The 23,349-nt window shown below is 32.1% G+C and overlaps 3 protein-coding genes, 1 long non-coding RNA gene and 1 other non-coding gene across 9 annotated transcripts; 3 read left to right on the plus strand and 2 right to left on the minus strand.

Moving 5' to 3' along the window:
• The first annotated feature begins 6,945 nt into the window (after positions 1-6,945).
• Positions 6,946-9,514, plus strand: LOC121114996 (uncharacterized). Of its 4 annotated transcripts, none has more exons than XR_005863395.2 (3): positions 6,946-7,816; positions 8,437-8,900; positions 9,223-9,514. XR_005863395.2 is itself a non-coding variant. In XM_040709134.2 (2 exons), the coding sequence occupies exons 1-2, from the start codon at positions 7,293-7,295 to the stop codon at positions 8,654-8,656; spliced, it is 744 nt and encodes a 247-aa protein (XP_040565068.1). In that variant the 5' UTR covers positions 7,177-7,292; the 3' UTR covers positions 8,657-9,514. The 4 variants fall into 4 exon arrangements, 1 of the variants encoding a protein (XP_040565068.1); XR_005863396.2 differs by having other exon boundaries at positions 7,100-7,816; positions 9,439-9,514; XR_011779402.1 differs by having other exon boundaries at positions 7,177-7,816; positions 8,437-8,785.
• Positions 9,515-10,561: 1,047 nt separating this feature from the next.
• Positions 10,562-11,666, plus strand: LOC121114999 (uncharacterized). The gene is made up of 2 exons (XR_011779403.1): positions 10,562-11,201; positions 11,494-11,666. It is a non-coding gene; the product is annotated as an uncharacterized protein (transcript).
• Positions 11,667-14,776: 3,110 nt separating this feature from the next.
• On the minus strand, positions 14,777-15,866 carry LOC121114998 (uncharacterized). 2 transcript variants are annotated; one of them, XM_040709136.2, is made up of 3 exons: positions 15,715-15,851; positions 15,416-15,647; positions 14,777-15,332 (listed from the first exon to the last, which is right to left on the minus strand). In XM_040709136.2, exons 2-3 carry the CDS (start codon positions 15,630-15,632, stop codon positions 15,058-15,060), a joined length of 492 nt encoding a protein of 163 aa, XP_040565070.1. In that variant the 5' UTR covers positions 15,633-15,647; positions 15,715-15,851; the 3' UTR covers positions 14,777-15,057. The 2 variants fall into 2 exon arrangements, with proteins under 2 accessions (XP_040565070.1, XP_040565069.1); XM_040709135.2 differs by having other exon boundaries at positions 15,416-15,866.
• Positions 15,867-19,285: 3,419 nt separating this feature from the next.
• LOC139905002 (uncharacterized) lies at positions 19,286-20,652 on the minus strand. The gene is made up of 3 exons (XR_011779404.1): positions 20,252-20,652; positions 20,057-20,196; positions 19,286-19,998 (listed from the first exon to the last, which is right to left on the minus strand). It is a non-coding gene; the product is annotated as an uncharacterized lncRNA (long non-coding RNA).
• Positions 20,653-21,767: 1,115 nt separating this feature from the next.
• Positions 21,768-22,193, plus strand: LOC121115357 (protein FAM200A-like). Its single transcript, XM_040709581.1, has one exon. The coding sequence runs from the start codon at positions 21,768-21,770 to the stop codon at positions 22,191-22,193; it is 426 nt and encodes a 141-aa protein (XP_040565515.1).
• The last annotated feature ends 1,156 nt before the right edge of the window (positions 22,194-23,349 follow it).

Consider the following 23,349-nt stretch of genomic DNA (forward strand, 5'->3'; position numbering starts at 1 on the left):
CGGATGAGAAACAGATGGCTTGTCGGATTTGTAGATATAAATGTGCCTTTAGTCCCTTGTCTAGAATTACACGCCACTCATTATCCTCATCTCATATCAAGAGCATGGATATTCATCTAAGAAATCAAGTTAATGATGAAATACATCAAGTCAGACTTTAACTCTGATCTCACAAAGATGCTTATTGCATGTAATATAACCTTATCCATTGGCCATTGCTAATCATCTACGTTCAAAAAATTTATGAAGATATACATGGGTAAACCTATCCCTTCCCGAGGAACCATCATTAAATTAATGGAAGATGTTGGTACTGATGTCATTCATAGAAATACATATAAAAATGTTTTGAGTCTCCCACACCAAATGACGATCAAGTTATCAGTAAAAAGTATAAAATATTTACTAATTTCGAAATGGAACTCTGAATTTTGTACTATCTAACAGTAAGTATTCAATTTTTTTTAAATTTAACCCTAAAATATGATTCTATTTTAGCCAAAATTATCAAGAATTATAATACACAACCCCTTCAATGGCAAAAAAAAAGTGCTTAAATGGTCACAACAACGGGAGTAGTAGCTTTGGATGGTTCGCAACTAGTTTGTCTGACACTAGTTTCTTCACTTAAAGACTTGGGTATGATCATTAGGTTTTCCAATATTATATAGTCAATAAATATTACTTTTTTTATCACTTCAGGCTTAGCTATGGTTGATAGGCTCCAAGAAATGGTGTTCAGAAAACTGATAAAAGGCAAAAACAACTGCTTAAATGGGTACAACAACGGGTGTAGTTACATTGGGTGTAGCATTATAATTAGCTATTGTGTATATCCTTCATGATAATAGTATGTTGTTATATAAGCATAAATAACGGGGAAAATAACTTTTTTGATGCTCTTAATAAGGAGTAATATCGCCGGGCATTACTACATAATTAGCTTTTGCTCTAAATCTTTAAGATGCATTTATTTCTAATATTTTTTTATTAGTATATTTATTGTCTAATTTAATGATTTTGACATTTACTTTATTATTAATAATTAGTTAGATCTCATCGGTAGAGATATATCTTCCTGTGCACAATTGTATATAGGAACTTCCACATGAAGAAAAGGGTGATTATCTTTTTGATTAATCTCCACGTCTCGCTTGTGTTTTGCAACCTAAAGTTATGACATATTTAACTGGATTCCGGTGTCAGAACAAGAAAATATTATTTGGATCAATCTATTATTTGAATATTCTGTATATATAATTTATTGTTATTAGTTATATGATTTCAATTGTTTAATTTTGTATGTTTAACATAAATGTATGATGGTATATTTTTTATTATGTAGATTATATTTAATTAAAGCCTTCTTTTTTAAACTTGGAACTTCAAATATATTTCGAAATACTCTACTTTGTCGTTTCATTAGCTATTATTCTGAGAATAAGTTTCATAATGAATTACAATTTTATGGAGTGTGACGTTATAAAATCCACTGTAACGGATAAAAAATGTCAAAATCAATTATACGTAGTATATTTTCATTAAACATTTTGCTAATAAATACTTTCGTTACACCCTCAAAATCATAACAAAGCAGGCAGATGATAATCCCATCAGTATTTTAAACAATGATACCATATGTATTTCCCCCCCCCCCCCCTTCTCCTTGCACGCGTTTTTCTCTACAATATTATCAACTTTTAATAATAATAATGAGGATAGTACTTTATACAGTATAAAGTACTATCCTCATTATTATTCATATAAATAGCCGTGCATTGTGTATGTTTGTCAGAGTAGTAATGATTATGTATTAATAAGAATATATACATGCTCCTATCAAATTATATCGTTGCCTTATTCCTCCAAGCCTCTTCCCTCCTCATTTCTCTCGGTCATCCTGGATTCCTTTATTTAATAGTTTGTATCTCTTCAACCTCGTCAAGACACAACATTTTACACTAAATATACCATCAAATTCAAGCTCATCACCCCGAAAAACATATAACTTGATACCAAAATTATACTTTGATCATGAGTATGACCGCTAAAATCACTGATTAAAGTTTTTCAATATGTGAGCGCCAACTAATTTTAAAAAGGGCCTTATCTCGCAAACCGTTTGGCCGATTTTAAATTTTTTTTTTTTTTAAGTGTATGTTTAACTGCATGCATGCCATTATTAAATATTTTTTTTGCATAATTCAACCATGGGTACATGGCATTTGTTTAAATATAATGGAAATATCCCAAGGGAAATTCTTTGACGTCGCGACAGCAGACGAGAGAAAAAAGATAGTTGACCAAAATAATCGAAATATATTATTTCCCGCTATAACTCCAACAATTTTATAGTATTAGTAGAGCCGTTGTAAAAAATATTGGCTTTAAGAAAAATGATTAGGTTTTCAAATCTATTAATGATCATGTCTCTGATTCATTTCATCAATCAAAATATATATTCACATTATATAAATCTATTTCAAAATGTTATATAGCCATAAAATTATATAATTCGGTAAAACGTGAAAGTGAGATAATTCATGGGACCAAAGTTCGAAGCATACTCACGAATCTATTAAATTTTAATCAATACCGCGTGTGTGATACAATAAAAGTAACTACGGGTTCAATGCAACTGTTTATGTATAATTAATTTATAATCTTAATCAAGGAAGTCTATAACAGCTAAGTCTAATAAGATTTCCTTGTCTAAGACCAAGGTTAATAGAAATATTTCTATTAACCTTGGTCTTACTATATGTCGCTCCAAATACTAATCAAGATAGATCTGGGATATAATGATACATTTGCTATGTTCAAAATAGATAATATATTTCTTTTAAACTAGGATTAAGCAATACTATACATAAGCATTTTGATATCTGAAAAATTTCTCGGATCTTTTATAAGATTGGAGTTGGAGTGCCAGAAGCCAGTTCGGGTCACGGATCTTTTTGAGTATTATAAGTTTAGTTATAACGTACCTGGATAATTAGTATCTGGGTCCACGACTCGTCCCATCTCTACTTATAGCTCTAATTCTAAATAAATCATTTTTAGTATCAATATAACTTTAGACAATTTCAACTAGTTTAACTCTCTTTATTCCATTTTCCCTCCTTAATTCCCTCCACAGATTTCCCTATTAATGTTATTAATATTGACTATTGTATAATAATTAATATGTATTTTGTATAAACAGGAAGTACTTTAGTACTCTGTAAAGTACTCTCAATTAATGGAACTGTTAGACTAAGCACCGTCCTTAGGAGAAATGTCCATATGCAGGGCTGTAATTACTAGGGGGGCTCCAATATTTTTTGAATTATTGTATTTATCGCCCTACTAATGGTGAGTCATCATCTAGAGGGGCTTTCATTAAAAGACAGTTTTTCTAACTTCGCACGACTGTTTTTTTGTAATAAATATACAAATTTTAGTTCAATTTATTTCAAAGAAATTTTTTTTACATATTACAATTAATATAATCAAATTAACTTGCCAATTTATATATATATAATCCTATAGGGGAGACCAGAAACAACTGAAAAACACATCACTCTTTTGTAAAATTGCCTTCAAATTAAGATGTGACATCAGAAGTTTACATCTTTTACTTAAAGTTAAACTTATCGAAATACACTTATTATAATTACTTTTTCAGTAATTTGCATTTGAATGTGAAATGCCACAGTACTCCCTGAGCTCAAGTGAAGTTATAGTAGGGTTAAGCTCAATTCGGCATGTGAAATTCCGTTCTTAATAAATATATGTTTTATCAAAACATACTCATTCAGGAGTAATTTCAGATAGAGCGTTTTCATATAACATCAGCATTGTTGATGTTGGGCATTTGGGTGGTGTTAACTGCCATATTTCATAAAAATTAAAACTCTTTTTTTAATTAATATTAAGGAAAATAGTGAACTATTGGATGTCAAAATGGAACCAACAAACAAATGGATTAATACTTTACTGTTTGTACAAAATTAATCCCTTTACTCCATAGTTTTATTATATATCTCAACCTAAGATGTATTAAAAATATATTATTACATCGTTATATAATCTTATTTCCGTATTGTAGATAAAAATTAGCAATTACACTGGAAAAAATAAGATATATGTCTGCTATTATTCCTTTATTTCCGTAATTTTCTTACTTTTATCGTCCCTAAACGATTAAGAAAAGAAAAAATAACGAAGTAATAATATATTTTTAATACATTTTAGGGTCGGATATAAAATAATAAAACAGGACAATTTAGCGATAAAAGGCTTAATGACATAAAAATGTAAGTTCTTCTATTTGTGGGTCCCATTTTGACATGATCCAGTAGTGCACTATTTTTTTTTTTTTTTTTTTTTAATATTTATGGAAAAAGGTTTTTCATTGTTATAAAAATTGGTTGTTTAATAACAAACTGGACGACATCAAAATTGTGACGTCACATACAAATACTCTATTATTTAGGCTATACGGTATAGCCTAAATAATAAAGCTATACCGTATAGCATGTTTGTCGGAGAGAATTAAGTGGGTTTTAATACTGATCAACAGCGACTTCGCTAGTTTTCATCATTTTTTTTTTTGGGGGGCTTAGCCACAAAAATTGATAACACTGTAATTACTTATATAAATTTGTTTATTATATCATATAATTTATATGTTATGTTGTGTATAAGTTGAACCAAAAAATGAGATAAATAATTATCAATGAAGGATTTTCAGTATTTGGGACGATGATTTTGTAATAACGGAATATTCCATGAATGATGGATGTATTAATTCTGTAATTTTTGACTATTTTAATAAATAAAAACTGAAGTATAACTATTCTGTGGCACATTATAAAGTTCAAAAACCGACAATTATATTACACATAAATACATAATGACCATGTAATTTTAATAGATTAAAATGAAATGATACTACCAATGTATAGTTGGTAATTAAAAATACCCATCTTGTAATTAAATAATGTATTTTCAAACGAAAAAATTGAAACTTGTACACAACACACATATATAAATAATATTATATAGACAAAAATTGTTTGTGGCTTTAGAATTTTTTTTTTTTTTTGCTGCTATTATACATCGAAGGTTAATAATACCTTTAAAAGATTTAGTTATTTATTCCTAAAAAATAATTATTTACTCTAATTTTACTTCATTTCTGAGTTCCGAATGATTGAACCAGAAACCAAAATTGTTGCATCTGTCCTCTGTGCTATTGATTATTCTAAAAAAGTACACAATATTCTATCCCTACGGCAACATTTTAAGAAGGATGCTGTACTTTTTTTACTCGGATTCAAAAAGTTTTACGACCGCACGAGAAAGAAAGCTACTAACCATTCTAAACACATAGGATAATCATTAATCTGCTAATCATTCTAAGCTCATGGAAAACAACATATCTACTAATAATTCTAAGCTCATGGAAGAATCTATTCTGCTAATCATTTAAACACATAGAATAATCACTTCAGTAATAACCCATGGAGCTAAGCTTTTATTATTTTTTCCCCTTGAGGGAATGAAGTAAAAAATGGCGTTTACTGTTTTTTATATTTTATTTCACCTATTACTTCTTTTATATTCCCCTCATGTGGGAATAAATATTTTGCATGATTACTCTAGATCTCTAGACTTTTATGGATGTATCTAATGAAAAGGGAAAAAGAGTGTATTTGGTAAGTCAAGATTAGTTCGTCTTAATTTTTAAAATTTGCTAATACAAGCTACAACTTTTACAAACAGTTAACCGATTGTATTAGTTATTTTAGCCGTAAACTGAGTTGTCAGACTTTCATTCTTGAAGCAGTTTCCATAAATATCGCTTCAGGTGAAACGGAACGTCGCCCTCGTGGGAATACAAGCCCAAAACGGATAATTATTTTGCATTTTCCTCAGAAAATGTTTGCGTGTGGAAGGGACCTTATTTTGTATAATCTGGAAACCAACAACATCTTTGTTTCAACGAAAATGTTTACCTTATTCGAATTACATAACTATAAGTTATGTAGATATTTAGTTCACTATTAATTTTTAGATATATTATTTAGTCCATAAAATCAGACATTTTATATTTTTTTGCTAATTAAGTTTCGCGTAACATTTTACTTCCTATCTCATCCAACGGTGGAATTATAAAGTCTATATTCGTGGAAAATTTGTATAGTTGAAAATTTAAATCTGTCATTTTTTTGTAGATATATTTGACATCGAAGTTTGGTTAGGATAAAAATTCTCGATTTTGCTCTTTTCTTATTTAAAGTGGAATAAAAATCAACTAGATATATAATGGATTTATAAAAAGGTTCCGGACAACATGTGAAAAGAGGATCTATCTTAGGGAAAGAAGACAGCTAGTCAGCCTATCTATGGTGAAATTCAAAGCTATTTTTATCTGGAATTGAATAAGTGAGGAAGGAATATACAGTTGCAGTTAAGAATGCCATTTCATTCTTGCACAATGTCGAATATGTACGATTTTATACTATGATGAAATTATAAATTAAATTATATTATTATTGGTGTTGAAATTAGAGAAAAAAAATTGCCTTAATTAAAACCGACAATTTTTTGAAAAATATGACTCAAATGATCATGAGAACTCGAAACATACCAATAATAATTTTTAGTGCAATTTCTATTATCACTCCAAAGGACAGTAAAAGACTAGAGACGATCCTGTTTATTCAAATAAGAGTTGTTGTACTAAAAAGGAGAAACCACATAATTTATTAAGTGGAAACTATTCGAAATAGGCCTAACTTGAATTCAATTCGACTCAGAACACAAATTCTGACTCGAATCTAACACTAATATCTACAGGAAAAGATGAAACCGAAGATAAGGAAGATTCTAAATCCTGATTGGTTTTAACAAGATTATTTTATACAACTAAAAAAGAGGATCATAATTGAGAATAATGAATAGTAAGTTTTTTTATGGAGAAGTGAAAATCTATGGCCCTCGGGATCTAGAATCCGACTTACTACTGTGGACATTGGACTGAGAAAGAATCATGATTCATGAATTTATTAACTCGATCTGTTGCCCCCCTACACACGTGATACGGTACACCGTTGCTGCTAGGCGCAACCGTCTAGCTAGCTGGAGCAGCCCGGAAAAGAGTGAATTGAATTATAAAGAGTTATTAAGAGAGGAAAAAGGAGAAAAAGAAAGAGAAAAGAAGAAGAAGGACTAAAACCTAAAAAGGTATTTGGACGTACGTCTCATTAGTGATTGTGGATCTGGTGATCATTTTGACTTAAGTAATGAGTTCGGATGGAGAGAAGGAAGACTTGAAGGAGGATGAGGGTGGTGATTCCTCCTCCCCTCCCCCAGTAGCACCAGCCTCATCGGATGTCAAAGAGGACCAAGAAGTGCGGCGACCCAATGGGAGAGTGATTTCTGATTTTTTAGGCGCTTGTGGATCATTAGACATTAAGAAAATGCGAGAGATTTTAGATAAGGATGATCTGGATCCGAATGATATTGTGGATGATGTGGGTCAAAATGGTTTTCACTATGCCGTGTGCTCCATTCTGAGGAACAACACGTCACGACAAACCTCCGTTTTGAAATATTTACGAAAGAAGGGTCTGAATGTGAATAAAGCAAGAACAACGGACAAATGGACACCCATTTTTCTGGCTGTGGCTTTTGGATTTCAAAATATTGTGAGTTGGCTCCTTTCCAAAGGTGCAAGGATCGATATATCCGACTCTGAGACTCGCTCACCAGAAGAAGTGGCTGCAACTTATCGATTTCATAAAATCAAGGATATCCTGATTCATCAGTAATATATTTACAGTCAAATCATTTAATTCTATTAATTATAATATGCATATATATTAGGAGTCCACCAATGCATCGTCTGGGCCAATCTTTGTCTAGTTCACTCCTCTGACTCTTTTATCATTATTTTTACTTTTTCATAATACTCTACTTCTAATATCAATCAGAATAAAATTAGCTATTATTAGTATAATTTCTGTTTGATTAATCGGCGGCCTGATTGAGCTTGTGCTCATTCAAGTTTTAGTGTGATGGAGAACTCTAAATAGCTTGTAGTAGGTTTATTACAAGAACAAAGGAAGAAACAGGGCAAATAATAACAACATAGGTATTTGCCCAGAATCGTTGCATCCCTAATATATATACATTAGTATAGTCAACATGATGTAGTAAGGCCACCTCCCATCCCTATTAATTTTTTTGAAACGTTTTCATTTACATGTTCCAAGAAATTAATATTCTCTAATTTTTTAACTTGCGTACTAATTATATAAGTAAAACATACATATTATTAGGTTTACACATTTGATAATTAATTATCAGTCCATTGTTTGTTCTATTACTTGTTTGCTAAATTGAGATAATTAATCATAATGAACGTTATTCTATTTATGATTTCAGTCGCTCTCGTGTACCTCATTCAAGATTTTCCTGCGTTTTGAGTGGACCTGCCATTAGTAGTCCGACATCCCCACCACCCCCGGCCCCTCCAACGACGACGACGACAATTACCAATATCTCATCTCAAGAACCATCATCTACTGATAATAATTCAAGTGTATTTTCTCCAACTGTTGAGGGGGAAGCAGCGGAGAACAGTATGATGCTTAAAGCAGCCTAATGAAGACGTTGAGAATATCAGATATAAATTATATCTCCAATGAAATAAATATTTTGAATGTGTAGCACATGTGCAGTTTGACTAGCTCATCACATGTGCTAATGTTTTACAACAGAAGAAGTTTAGGAGGTTTAGAAAGAGAAGAATAATGAAATTGATTAATAGCAATTATTATATCATTATGAACTTCAACGTTGTTTTTTTATCGTCTTTTAAACTTACTTCCATCTTAATCATATAAACTGTAATTATAAATATATATATATATTCTATATTTTACATAGAGTCGCACAATTATAATCCTGATATTATTTATTAATGTTAAAATTTCAAGGGTTTTTTCTTCTATTTATATATATATTAAAATGTTTTTTTGTTTTTTGACAAATTATAATTTAAAACAAAATATTTAAATTTATATATTATAATAATATGGTGATCCATCAAATGGATCCTCCTCACCCCATAACAGAAGTCAACAGAATTTTCTTGAATAAACGCATCTAGAATTTTAGTGAAATAATAATATATATTTATCTATTTTCGAATATGGAATCGATCATCAGTTTATAACAAAGCAGATAAATGGCATTTCTTTTCTAAAATCATTTATTTATACCTTGTTTCTATATGTCTTGGCTGTGTTTTTGGTGAGAGGTGAACATTAATTCCTATAAATTAACTCGTAATTATAAAATTATGTTTAATACATATATATATATATAATTCGATTTTCTCTTTATTAACAATTGTGCCTATAACCTGTCAATCCAACTCTTTAGAAATGCAGTCAAAATAACTAAAAGCTTATAACTACTAATACTTTTATACTTGAAATATATTTGGAGTGAATTTAAATACATAGAAGGCGTTTAACTTTATTTACTCATATTTTTTTCTGGATATGAGTAAATCCTCATTCGGGTCGTATTTCCGAGCATTTTCCCGAGCTAAATAAATTCATTCTTTAAGGTGATCGAGATCATCCCAAAATACCGGAATCCTTTCAATAATTATTTTAGGAATAGCTGGATGAACGTATGATTAAAAAAATAAAATGGCTTTGTTCGTTTCTAAATAATTTGGCTCCAATCTAATTACAATTGTAACATTAGTGTTGGGTTCGAGTTTTTGACTCCTGTGGCGATTTAGTTCGTTTTAGGACAATAAATCAATTTTAGAGAATTTCTACAAAAAAAAAATGTATGTAATTTGGTTTGTCTTTTTTAATGAAAAGAAGATTCTGTAGTTTTTACTGTACTTCTGAGTGATAATATAAATTTGACTAATCATTAAATCGAACTTTGATTATTCCAGTACAAGTAAAGTCGCATTTTCTGAAAAAAAAAATATTTTGGCTGATTTCGAGTATTTTTACGAAAATTGTCCGGTTTAGTAAGGTCATTTTTTTTCTCGAGTTTGAGTAATAATCAAATCCAACACTGGTAAATAATAATTATATTGATATCATATCAATACTTTAGAAAATTGTTATCCTCTTTAAAACTATCTTAAAAATATATTCCAAACAGTATGTCAGTTTGAGTATTGCTGTTAGAAGAGGTTCATTTTCATATTTATTAATAGTACATTTGATTTATACCATATTAAATGTATTTTAGTATTAAATTAGTTAATCATTAATACTACTTTAACTAAGTCGTATAGTGTAGATATTTTTATTTTATTAGTGAATTTGAGGAATACCTGTATTAGTTTAAGTTGAACAGTTGTAATAATATTAATATTTAAAAGGCGTGCGTCACTTTAAGATATATAACTAAGTAACACAGTAACAACAGTGAGTAATACTTCTGAAATAACTATGAATATGATGATTCCTGGCTATAATAAAATAATATTAATACCTTAGTTAGTGGTTACTTCATACTTATATTATATTTTATGCTCAGATTGTGATGTGCAAAGAAGGGGCGTCCTAAAGCTGATTTCGTGTAACTAATAACGAGAAATAAGTTCTAATTAGTAATTAGTGTGTGTAGTGTAGAAAATGACGTCTACTGCTGAAACCAACATCGACGCTTCCTTGCGATGGGATCCTACATACGTAAGGACCCTTCCTGGAATACTCAAATTAGCACAGATTGGCCTAAACGTTCTAGGATTTTTTTGTATTATCTTTTCTGGATTCTATCAATCCTTCTCTCAGGCCGAATGGTTCACTTTTGTATCATCTACGGGATTTCTAATTAATGTTATATTTGTGCTATTCTATTGTTTTCATTTCATTGAGAAATTTCATGTTATTCCATGGAATCTCATCGAAGCAGGATATGCTGGTCTATGGGGTTTTTTCTATTTAACTGCATCCATCGCTGTTGCTTCTTATGCCAACGTTATATCAGCTTTCGGAGCTGCTGCATTTTTTGGATTTGTTGCTATGGTCCTTTATATTGTGGATGCAGTATTTAAACTTAAAGGCTTTCGTGGAGGTTTCATTTCTCAGCATAGCACTGCGGCTAATACTCCTTCATGAATCACCATGCTTCGACTTTCATACGAATGATTTGATTATATTATTTTTGTATTTATTGCTAATGATATCAAACACATTTAATTGTATTTATTTCTTATAAAATTACACAATTTATAATTTATAGCTTTTTTGTGATATAGAAAAACTGTTTTAATAGTCTTTTAATTTTTGTTTTTATTCATTCATATTGAAGTAGTACTTATCTACTTAAATTAAGATATTAATGGAAAAAAGTATTTGAATATTAATAAATAAACGATCCTTAAATGTCAAACTTCCAATCAAAAGCAATTACAAAAATTCTTGACTTTTGACAATCATTTTTCATGATAAAACAAAGTATTATTTCCTGTGCCTGTATAAGTATATGGAACATATCTATAATTAATTTATCTATTAACGTTTTTGCTATAAATATTTATAAAACTTATGACTGATAATAAAAATTTATTTTGATGTAATAGTAGTTTTATATAAATTTGGAATAAAAATATGCATTTGTACTAATCCAAACATACTTTTTTTTAATCTCTTTTTCAAGAATTTATCTAACAAAAACATTATGCATTTATTATTTCATAAAATATATAGTTTAAGTTAAACTTTAGATAAAAGAATATGAACATATTTGATATTTTTAGTAAGTAATAAAGTCTTTGTTCAAATTGTATTGATCAAAATATAATTTTATATCAAATCCAGATAATAGAAAAAAAATGCTGAAATGCAATTTTCCCTCTGAGACTATTCTTTTACTCTATAAACTACTTCGCTTAAAAGCCTCTTGATTACTAAAAGTACGAGTAAGTTCAATTTTGAACGTAATTTTCGACATAAAAATGTGCGATATTGACAATGTATTTAATGAAATTTAATATATATTGTATACATACTTTAATGTGTTATATATTTATATTTATTGTGTACTACAAAGAGATTATTTCAGCGTTGTATCTCAATTTGTTCAAAAGTGATTGTTGATTATGCGTTTTTGATCTTTCGTGTAACTTTGACCTTTAATCTTAACCTTAAATTTTTTTCTATATGAAGCATTTTTTATTAACCCTATATAATGACACAAATTTGAGCTCTGTACCTCAAAATGATCTAAAGATATTGTCGGTTATGTATTTTTAAAGTTTTGGGCTACCTTGATCTTAAAATTTAATAATCCTTTTACAGCGACCATATATAATCTTCGAACAAAGTTAGACAAAAATTGATCAGTAACTTTGGCTGTAATCCTATAGACCAACAGACGTTCAGAGGCAAAAAACATAGCTTCCGTTCAACTTCGTTGGTAATATCTGAATATATGAAATAACTATGCATAATAGTAAATGGTCTTATTTCATTTTGTAGGTCATCATTGTACTTAGATAATTAAAAAATGTGTTATTTTTTTTTCCTATTTACTTTGGATAGGAGCAACATTTTTGCAGGAACTGATGAGTTGCTCCTATCCGCATTTGACTGTATCAGCGTACTTGGACAAATAGCCGAAAGTAATTTGGCTGAGGTTCGAATGTACAGCTATCCATGGAAGTATCTTCATCATGAAATGAATGAATAGTATCAATTCGTAGTAAATAAATAAACATTTCTTCTTTCGAAATTGGTAAAATATAAATGGGAAGTAGAGGGGGAGACTGGGGATAGTTTCCAACATTTTTTGCTATTGACAATTAATTGGACCTAGTTTGACTCAGACACGCCAAAATTTGACGTCGTATTGCCACTTGGCTTTAGCATTGGCCTTGGAATAAAATAATTAAAAAAACAAAACAACAATTAACAACATATCTGCTTTTGATTCAATCTATTTAAAGATTATACCAATTGTATTTGAATACAACCCGTAGAATATTGTAAGTTTTCCAGAAGTCAAGGACGGTTGTAACAGTTGAAAAATTGAGTTTGAGTTAGAAATTAAGAAAATTAGACCAGATAGTATTTTTGAGGAATAAACTACTAGACCTTTCGAGGTATTGAATTATTAATTTTCAATGTATTATAGCATTTTAAGACATATATTATAGATCGGTGAAATTTCCTCTTGAATTTTTTTTCCGGGGCCTACCTTCAAAAAAGATATACTTGTAGTTTTGTGTCTAAATGAAAATAAACTTCATGTTATTCAAAGAGTATCTGTTATCAATTTCAACAGTTTATAATAATATTTTTTGTAGTGAATATCTTTTTTTTTTTTTCATTTTCAAAAATGGAAGCCTTATTTACCATCTGGACCAAATTAACTTAAATGAATTAACTGAAATAATCTTCTATTGTTGTACTTTCATATGTAAAAATTTGTTCCGATTATTGAATGTATTATATTGAGAAATCAACGATAATAGAGAATATGTTTTAAGTGTATTCTGATCTTTCTAGTGTTTGCATATGAAATCTTTTTATCGGCCAAAAGACGTCAATTTTCTGGGAAAAATATTTTTAGCTCTAATTTATAACCATATTAACTAAATTAAAAAGTTTCATTCAAAAATCTAAAAAATGTTTATCGGTACTATTTGTTAATTTTTGAAGTTTTAAAATTCAAAATTATCACTTATGATTTTTTGTTTGTAGATAGCTCAATAATATCCAAGGTAAGGCATGATTAATTCATTTGGTATAATATAAAAGAGGAAGTTTCACTTATCACATAAAACTTTGGTACAATAATTTTTTTCACCAAAAATAAAAATGAAACATCAATCACAACGATAAAAAGACATAGAATGTAATAAAATATATCTTTCTTTGAGTGCCTAGTAACCAAAGAGTTAAAATTACATGACCCCTTATTCTGTTATACACTAATTCCCTTATGTGGTACATTGAGTCTTGAATAATGGATGTGTGTGGAGGGTGAATACAACCCACACGCCCCATCTTAGACTAAAATTTTATGGTCAAAATTTGAAAGAATTCATTTTGTTTTTCTGGATTTTATTTTAAAAAAAATCAAATGAAAGTGTTTTGATAACAAAATATAAATTTCACATCTAATATGTTCCTGTATAATATAATGTATGTAGATACTCCTTTTAAGTTTCTAGTTATATTAATAATATGTCAGTCCTTCTTTAAATCTCATCCTACCATAGATGATATAGTTTAACTTACTTAGCACTTCGAAATTTGTGTAACTTTGCACTGATGACATTTTATAGGAATATTTGGTTAACGTTGGAATAACTTTAAAGAATTGGGAATGTGACATAGTACCATCATTAATTAGAAAAGAAATAGAAACCAAGTGGGTTAAAATCCAAATTGCTAATTAACTATGATATCAATTAAGATAGTTATTAAATTATATAAAATAATGCAAGTCAATTATAGTTTAAAATTGGATTCTTGGACTGGATTGGATCGAAAATTTGGAACCTAAACAACACTAGTTATGACTCAATAATATTAATTTCACAGATGTGTAACAAAATACATAATGACGCCATGTTGCGAAACATAATGTTGATATAATTATTAAAAATATCAGGCAAAAATCCCAAAAAATGTTACGGAAACTTCACCTAATCTCTTTAAAAACGAAAATAACTAAACTGTTGTATATTGATTGACTCGATGCCAAGGATAAAATAAATTAAAACCACAATAGATTTTGAGCAGTTAATTAGTTTTAGTATTCGGCAAGTTCAATAATATATTTACTAAAACAAAGTACCCTGAAAAAATGTTGTCTAAGAGATCACTTTGCTCAGTGATAAGTTTATCACTGCGTCTACTACCATAGGCCTGTGGTATAAAACTTTCAAGTTCTTAGGCCTGTCGATGAAAACTTCAAAGCACTCTATGCATCTTCAAATGAATCCAATTCATATTTTTTCTTTAAACAAAGTAATTTCTTCTCCATTTTGAAGTTTGATCCGCTGCGTAAGGATTAGTTCTCTTCCCGAAGGAAGTCTAAATATTCTCCTGTGATGTCTGGTTGAACTTCAACAATTTCTGGAGATGGTGGCATGGATTCAGATAGAAAAACAGGTTCCTCTGGTCCAGGTACACTTTCTTTTTTTAAAGCAGGCATTCTCTTCTTCTCAAGCTTCCCAGCTTTCATGCGCCTGGATAAAGTTTCATCATCTCCAGTGGAACCGGGACTCATTCCTAATGAAGGGATCCAGTTCGGACTGTCCTTCTTATAGAGCTCAGCTTTGACTCCTGAAAAATATAGGTATAGCGCATAAGTCTCTACATCCAGGCTCCTTTTTATGGATCAAAGTATCCAAAGAACTGAGACTCACCCTCCACGAAATGAGCCGAACAAACCCTGATGTTATCCAGATTCTTCCCTTCGAAGTTTTGCTTCAAACTATCAATCCAAAGACGTCTTCTTTCGGAGGAGAGTTTCTCAGTCATTTCGCCTTGGCTCTTGACGATTTTAGGAAGACGGTAAAATTGCAAGTGCTTGTGTTTGTCATTCCTGTTGTGGCACCCAACCACGCGGCAGTAATTCACCATCTTCCCTCTCTTCAACTGTATCCACTCACGGAGAAAAGATTTCTATTCCAAGAAGGATGTTATCAACTTGCCTAACTTATACCTCCAAAATGGCTGACTTCAAGAATGATGACGTCACGACAAATCCCTCTTCATTTATATCATTCAATTTGACAATATATAAATAAAATATATAGCATAATTATTCACGGCCTTACCCCACTAGCACAAAAATATACAGAGTATTTTGTTGTCAGCTGTCGATGCTTCTAGCTCTTCTCTTCATCATTGTTCTAAACGTTCATTGGTTCAAATAGAATTAGCTCCTTTTAAGCTGCTTATGGTTCTCAACAATTATTGAATAATAATTCCAATAGTTGGGAAGAATTGCCTAAACAGCAACTAAGTTTTTGACATTTCCCTCGTTTCTTTTAGGAGTACAGGTTGCATGAATCATTAATTGCTAAAATAAAGTATTTGACCAGAAAGTTATATTGAGCATGTTTGAAGTTAGCCCAAAATACATTAACATATTAAAATTTATCAGGCCAATATAACTACTAATTAAAAATAGTTGGACTTTGAGGAAAAAACATAGAATATTATAGCTAATAGATAATTATTATTAATGATATGAACATTTTATTTTTTAAGGAAAGGTTGGGTGTTATTAAGTACTAAATCATTAAAGTACGTGCGGACAAACCTGTGTCCTGCTAACACGTCGTAATTCGCTCCATAACAATAAATCTTATTCGTTGCTTTTTTAGTCAGCTGTCAGTTTTCTATATCTCTTTTGTACATTTTTATTGGTGCTTTTAAATATTGATGTTGAACTCGAATTAAGATGAATTACTATAGTATGTTTTTGAATGAAAATTGAGCAATACGACAGTGAGGAATATTTTGTTAGTCCAAGACCACTACATACATATAGTGCTCCCTGCCTAATCATAATCGAACCAAGGGTCAATTACTTAACCTCATGTATGGGGATCATAGAGATAGAGTGCTTACTCTCTAGAATGACGAGGGCAATTTATTGAAGCGTTCAGCTGATGAGCCAGAAAGAAACATAAGGATCAAAACATTCAGTTATTATGTCAACATCAGAGCCCTATAATAAGCCTTTCTGTCTACTATAGTATCTAAGTTTCCAAAAGAGCTCTTTCATCGTATGATCCATAATAAAAAAATGGGAATTATAACAACAAAAGAAATATTCAGAGGAATTAAAGCAATTTGGATTGCCTATACAGTTTTTCTCTCAGAAGGGTTATGATTATATCCGAAGGACTTTCAACATGGTATTGCCACATCCTTCTGTTATTAGAACCTGGTATCGATCGATTGATGGTTCTCCTGGCTTTACTCTAGAATCATTTGAAGCATTAAGAATACAGCTCATCTACAAGAAAGCGCTAACGGCGAAAAAATCTATTGCAACCTCACTCTAGATGAAATGAGTATTAAAAAAAAGATGGAGTTTGATGGCAGTAAGTATCATGGGTACGTTGATATTGGCACAGGAGTGCCCGACGATTCAATGCTTCCTGCCACAGAGGTTCTTGTACTGATGGTGGTTGCCATCAATGGGAGTTGGGAAATACCTATCGGAAACTTTATGATCTATGGATTCTCTGGATTGAAATTGCGAAAAGCTTTCATTGAATGGAGAAGAATGAAAATGAAAGTAATTTTGGCATGCCAAACACTTTCGAGAAGTGTAGCAGATGTTTAGGACATGCTCTCAATGGATCTTCAACACAAAAACTTTTCGAACTGTACGGCTACAGTGGAGTTCATTAGAATATTTGACGCCTTATTTGACATTTTTAACTCTCGGAATATATTAGGAAGCTCAGCTAAAGCTCCATTAAGAAGATTCAACTATGATTATTGGCGCCCTCTCATGGAATCAAGCTACGACTATATCAAAGAATTACAAACTTGCATTGGTCAAAAAGTTGTTAATACAAAGCAAAAAACAGGATATGTTGAATTTTTGAGTGCAATTCAGAGTTTTATACACTTATATAATTCTCTTATATAAACAAATTATCTAAAATATATTCTAACATACACATTCAGTCAAAATCCCTTGGAACTTTTCTTCTGTGTAATTCGCTCTGCCAACGGGCATAATAATAATGCTTCGGTCAGACAGTTTTCCTCATTATAAAAGATTGATTATTCAACATAAGATTAAAGCAGGAACGAGAGGAAATTGTTTAAGTCAAGATAACACCACCTTTCCATCTTCCTAGAGGAAAAAAAGGAAGATGCCTTATAAATATGGATAGCAACCAAATGGAATGTATTCGTAAACATGGCTTAATTTATAAGGGTCCCTTATAGATCGACCATGACTACAGCAAAGTGCCTAATCCTAATTCTTGCATAGCAATTTAGGACTATAAAAGAGTAGTCATCACTTACATTGCTGGATTTGTAGTGAAAAAATTGGAAAGAACAATCTTTTGTGAAAAATGCATTGAATCTTTGTGATGTCTTGACAACGAATTCAGGGTCGATTATGCCTTGACAAAACAAAAGGATTGCATCAAACAGCTCTAACTTATCCTTCTAAGGATGTAATTTAAGTTTGTCTAGAAACTTAAATACTTTTAAATTCTACAAAACGGGCTTTGCCCAGAGATTCCAGCCTGGCTCTTAAGATTAGCATTGCAACTTTGAAAAATATTGGCTTTCGTAAAAATTAGGCCTTTCAATGCCTTAGTGATCATATATTTGATTCATTTCCAGAAGCTCATCATGTATTTTCTCTTTTAAAAGCAATTTCTCGATGGCAAGTATAAAACTGTATCACTTTGGAAAGCTAGAAACTGATACTGTTGTGGGAACCAAGATTCGTAGTGTCTCTACGGATCTTATACAGTTTAAGAATCAATAATATGTTGAAAGGCTTAATTTTATTAGTATATAATATTTTTTAGAATAAATTATACTTCATTGATTAGATCAGGGGTTCCCAAAGTGGGGGTCGCGACCCCCCCGGGGGTCGCGAGACACAGATGCGGGGTCGCGAAATGCATTCCAAAAAACAAATACAATTTTTTTTTTTTATTAAAAAAAAAAAGAATTATAATTTTTTTTTTTGTATAACATATACATATGAGTTGATATTAGAGTTAAACCATGCAATTGTAGCCGAGCGTTTAGTTGTTGTATTGAATAAGGCCTCAGCCTAAAGAAGACACAGGAGACATAGCAGCCGTTTAGTACAGCACATCCTTCCGGTAAAACCCCTCTTCAAAATAAGAGTCACTAAATAAAATAGCTTACACATTTCCCATCAGTTTTTTTCTTTTTTCTCCCCTTTTTTTCCTCCACAAAAAGAACATTTCCTTTTTTTATCTTATGAGTATAGTTGATAATATTGTAGAGAAAAACGCGTGCGAGGAGGAGGGGGGAAAAAAGACATATGGTATCATTGTTTAAAATACTGATGTGATTATCATCTGCCTGCTTTATTATGATTTTTGAGGGTATAACGAATGTATTTATTAGCAAAATGTTTAATGAAGATATACTACGTATAATTGACTTCGACGTTTTTATCCGTTACAGTAGATTTGAAAACGTCACACTCCATGAAATTGTAATTCATTATGAACCTTATTCTCAGAATAATAGCTAATGAAACGACAAAGTAGAGTATTTGAAATATATTTGAAGCTCAAAGTTTAAAAAAGAAGGCTTTAATGAAATATAATCTACATACTAAAAATAAACCATTAAACATTTAAGTTAAATATACAAAATTAAACAATTAAAATCATATAACTATTAATAATAATAAATTATAAATAAAGAATATTGAAATAATAGATTGATCCAGATAATTTTTTCTTGTTCTAACATCGGAATTCAGTTAAATATGTCATAACTTTAGGTTGCAATACACAAGCGAGACGTGGAGTTTAATCAAAAAGATAATCACCCCTCTTCTTCATGTGGAAGTTGCTATATACAATTGTGCACAGGATAGATATATCTCTACCGATGAGATCTAACTAATTATTAATAATAAAGTAAATGTCAAAATCATAAAATTAGACAATAAATATATTAATAAAAAAATGTTAGAAATAAATTCATCTTAAAGATTTAGAGCAAAAGCTAATTATGTAGTAATGTCCGGCGATATTACTCCTTATTAAGAGCATCAAAAAATATTTTCCCCCGTTATTAAGGTATGCTTATATAACAACATACTATTATCATGAAGGATATACACAATTGTTAATTATAATGCAACACCCAATGTAACTACCCTCGTTGTTGTGACCATTTAAACAGTTATTTTTGCCTTTTATGAGTTTTCTGAACACCATTTCTTGGAGCCCATCAACCATAGCTAAGCCTTAAGGGATAAGTAATATTTAATGACTATGTAATATTGGAAAACCTAATTATCATACCCAAGTCTTAAAACGAAGTAAGTAGTCTCAGACAAACTTGTTGCAAACCATCCAAAGCTACTACCCCCGTTGTTGTGACCATTTAAGCAGTTGTTTTTGCCCTTTACTGAGTTGTGTATCATAATTCTTGATATGTTTAGCTAAAATAGAATCATATTTTATGGTTAGATTTAAAAAAAAAAATTGAATACTTACTGTGAGATAGTACAAAATTCAGAGTTCCATTTCGATATTCGTAAATACTTTTTACTGATAACTTGATCGTCATTTGGTGTGGATGACTCAAAACATTTTATATGTATTTCTATAAATGACATCAGTAACAACATCCTCCATTAATTTAATGATGGTTCCTCGGGAAGGGATATGTTTACCCTTGTATTTCTCCATAAATTTTTTGAACGTAGATGATTAGCAATGGATAAGGTTATATTACATACAATAAGCATCCTTGTGAAATCAGAGTTAAAGTCTGACTTGATGTATTCATCGTTAAATTGATTTTATAGATGAATATCCATACTCTAGTTATGAGATGAGGATAATGAGTGGCGTGTAATTCTAGACAGGGGACTAAAGGCACATTTATATCGACAAATCCATCTGTTTCTCATCATTATTGACAGTCACAATGAAACGTTGGTTAATACCAACCAAATCGAGGAGGCCACAGGAACAGGACAGGCTAGCGGAGAAGGAGAGGCTACCTGAGCTTGAGAAGCTAGCGGAGAAGGAGAGGCCAGCGGAGCTTGAGATGCCAGCGGAGGTAGAGATGCAAGCGGAGCATCTCTATATAACCTTAATTAAACCTGCTGCTATAGCTATGAGTCGGGCCATGCATGGGGATCAATTAGCCCGTGAGCTGGAATCGGTGCCGGTGTCAAACGGGACTATTGCCCGGCGCATCACAGACATGGCCCAGGACATAATGTGCCAGCTGGTGGACAGAATAAAAGGAGGAAAATATGCTTTACAACTAGATGAATCGACAGATATATCCAACTCTGCCCAGCTGCTTGTTTTTGTCAGATACAGCTTTGACGGAAAACTAAATGAGGACATGCTGTTTTGCTCGCCGCTGGAGGGAACGTGCACAGGTGAGGACATTTTTGAAAAGCTTGACAGCAAACTAAAAGAAGAGGGACTATTTTGGGAAAATTGCATCGGTGTGTGTACGGACGGGGCTGGAGCGATGCTGGGGAAAAAGAAAGGACTGAAAGCGAGAGTATTACAAGTGGCGCCGCACATAAATTTCACACACTGCATGATTCACAGGGAATCGCTTGCCAGCAAAACGCTTGAACCAGACCTTAAACATGTTCTAGACACTGCGGTTAAAATGGTAAACTACATAAAAACACGTCCACTCAATGTTAGACTGTTTGCCTCTCTGTGTAACGAACTGGGATCAGAGCATGAGGGCCTGCTGTTCCATACCGAAGTCCGATGGCTCTCGCGGGGAAATGTGCTCAGCCGCCTGTATAAACTGCGGGACGAGGTGCGCCTTTTTCTGATGGAGCATGGATCCCAGCTCGCCGACCACCTCAATGACCCTGCATGGATAACAAGGCTGGCGTATTTGTCTTGCATATTTGAAAAATTAAATGGACTTAATCTGGCACTGCAAGGTGAAAACACTAACATCTTGTCAATGAATGACAAAATCTGCGCATTCAAGAGGAAACTCGAGCGCTGGTCAGGGCAAGTGAGAATGGGGAGTCTCGATATGTTTTCTGAGCTGGACGAATTCATCGAGGAAAATGCACTGAGTGTCAAAACTGTGCAGAAGTTCATCACAGCGCACCTTCAGTCTCTCCTGGAACACTTCAACAAGTATTTTCCGGAGGAAACTGCTCCAGAGAAATATGACTGGATAAGATCACCATTCACCGTTACGAGGGCTTATCATCTCACATCCGACCTGGAGGACGCATTGGTTGAACTGTCAAGTGACAGAACCTTACAGGCAGCATTTAACACCAAGACGCTGGCGGAGTTTTGGATTTCGGTCGAGAGGGAATACCCACAGCTATCCAAGGCCGCTATGCATCTCCTGATTCCATTTGGCTCTACTTACTTGTGCGAAAAAACGTTCTCAGCACTGACCTACATAAAAATAAATACAGATCGCGGCTAAACGTGGAGGAGGATCTACGAGTGGCCGTCTCTAAAATAAAGCCCAGAATGGACTTGCTCTGCTCCAAGAATATTGCCCACCCATCTCATTAGGTGTGTTTAAGAAATGTAAATAATAGGCTAAAATAAGTATCCCTAATAAGTAAAGTTTTTGCACATGCAGCAATAAGGTGTCTGTTGCACGTTATAAGCGCACAGATCCTGTGTTTTTCTCAGACAAGACTTACCTGCGCACTTGTTTATAATTGTATGTTCACTCAGCCCTGCTGTTTAAAGTTTCCCTGTATTCTGGTTGTATTTTATTTCTCAAATTACTATAAAATAATTTCATCTCTGTAAGGCTGTTGTTATTTTGTGTTGTATTAATGCCCGTTTTGCATAGGCCAGGGGTAAGCAACCTTTACTATCGAAAGAGCCGTTTTGCCCCCTCTTCCCCCAAATCAAATTTGTCTGGAGCCGCAAATCATATTTGATAACACAGCTTATAAAGTTTTATATATAGTTATACTATATATATTAAAACTATAGTTTGTTGCAATGATTAAAGTATAGAACGACAACTGTTGAAATTTTTTTTAGCTATTTTTACCTGTGACAACAAAGGAAAATACCAAACTCGTCTGAAGAGGAGAAAAAATACACCTGCAAGTATAGGCCTATTTTGAAATAAATTGCTACCCAAATATGTGTGTATATGTATGAAATGTATAAAATAAGAAGCACTCTATTTTGAAATAAATAATATTATATAGGTGCAGCCTAATAGCTTAAAAAGATATATTTTAGTTGACGAAATATTAAAACTAAACGTGAGAGCAGGTCGGACTGGAGGCGGACACAGAAACTCGGTACAAACCACCAGTAGCTTCTGCTCTGTTCAAGAAGCTGCGGCGCTGATCTCTGAGCAGCTATGACCAGAGAGACTCTGTGTTTTCACTGTTTCAACTGTTAAGAAGCAGTCAGTCACTGATCGGCTGCTTCACGTGAACGAGCTCTGATCTCACTGTGTGCGTCTCTCTGGTCGAGTGAGCGGGGCCCCGTGGCCTGTGTGTACGCGCGCTATCTGGGAGAACAGACACGCACGCACAGTGCATGTACGCGTGGCTGTGCGCAACGTTATAATCCACCTCCAGTGTTGTTGGGGGTCGCCAGTCTCT

The sequence above is a fragment of the Lepeophtheirus salmonis genome, chromosome 3 (genome assembly GCF_016086655.4).
Source record: "Lepeophtheirus salmonis chromosome 3, UVic_Lsal_1.4, whole genome shotgun sequence".
NCBI classification, from domain to species: Eukaryota; Metazoa; Arthropoda; class Copepoda; order Siphonostomatoida; family Caligidae; genus Lepeophtheirus; species Lepeophtheirus salmonis.

Coding starts and splice junctions, on each gene's coding strand:
- LOC121114996 (XM_040709134.2), top strand. CDS start 7,293: ATGAGTTCGGATGGAGAGAAGGAAGACTTGAAGGAGGATGAGGGTGGT. Junction 7,817..8,436: donor AAGGATATCCTGATTCATCA/GTAATATATTTA, acceptor TTATGATTTCAG/TCGCTCTCGTGTACCTCATT.
- LOC121114998 (XM_040709135.2), bottom strand. CDS start 15,632: ATGGTGAATTACTGCCGCGTGGTTGGGTGCCACAACAGGAATGACAAA. Junction 15,333..15,415: donor TTCGGCTCATTTCGTGGAGG/GTGAGTCTCAGT, acceptor TATATTTTTCAG/GAGTCAAAGCTGAGCTCTAT.
- LOC121115357 (XM_040709581.1), top strand. CDS start 21,768: ATGGGGAGTCTCGATATGTTTTCTGAGCTGGACGAATTCATCGAGGAA.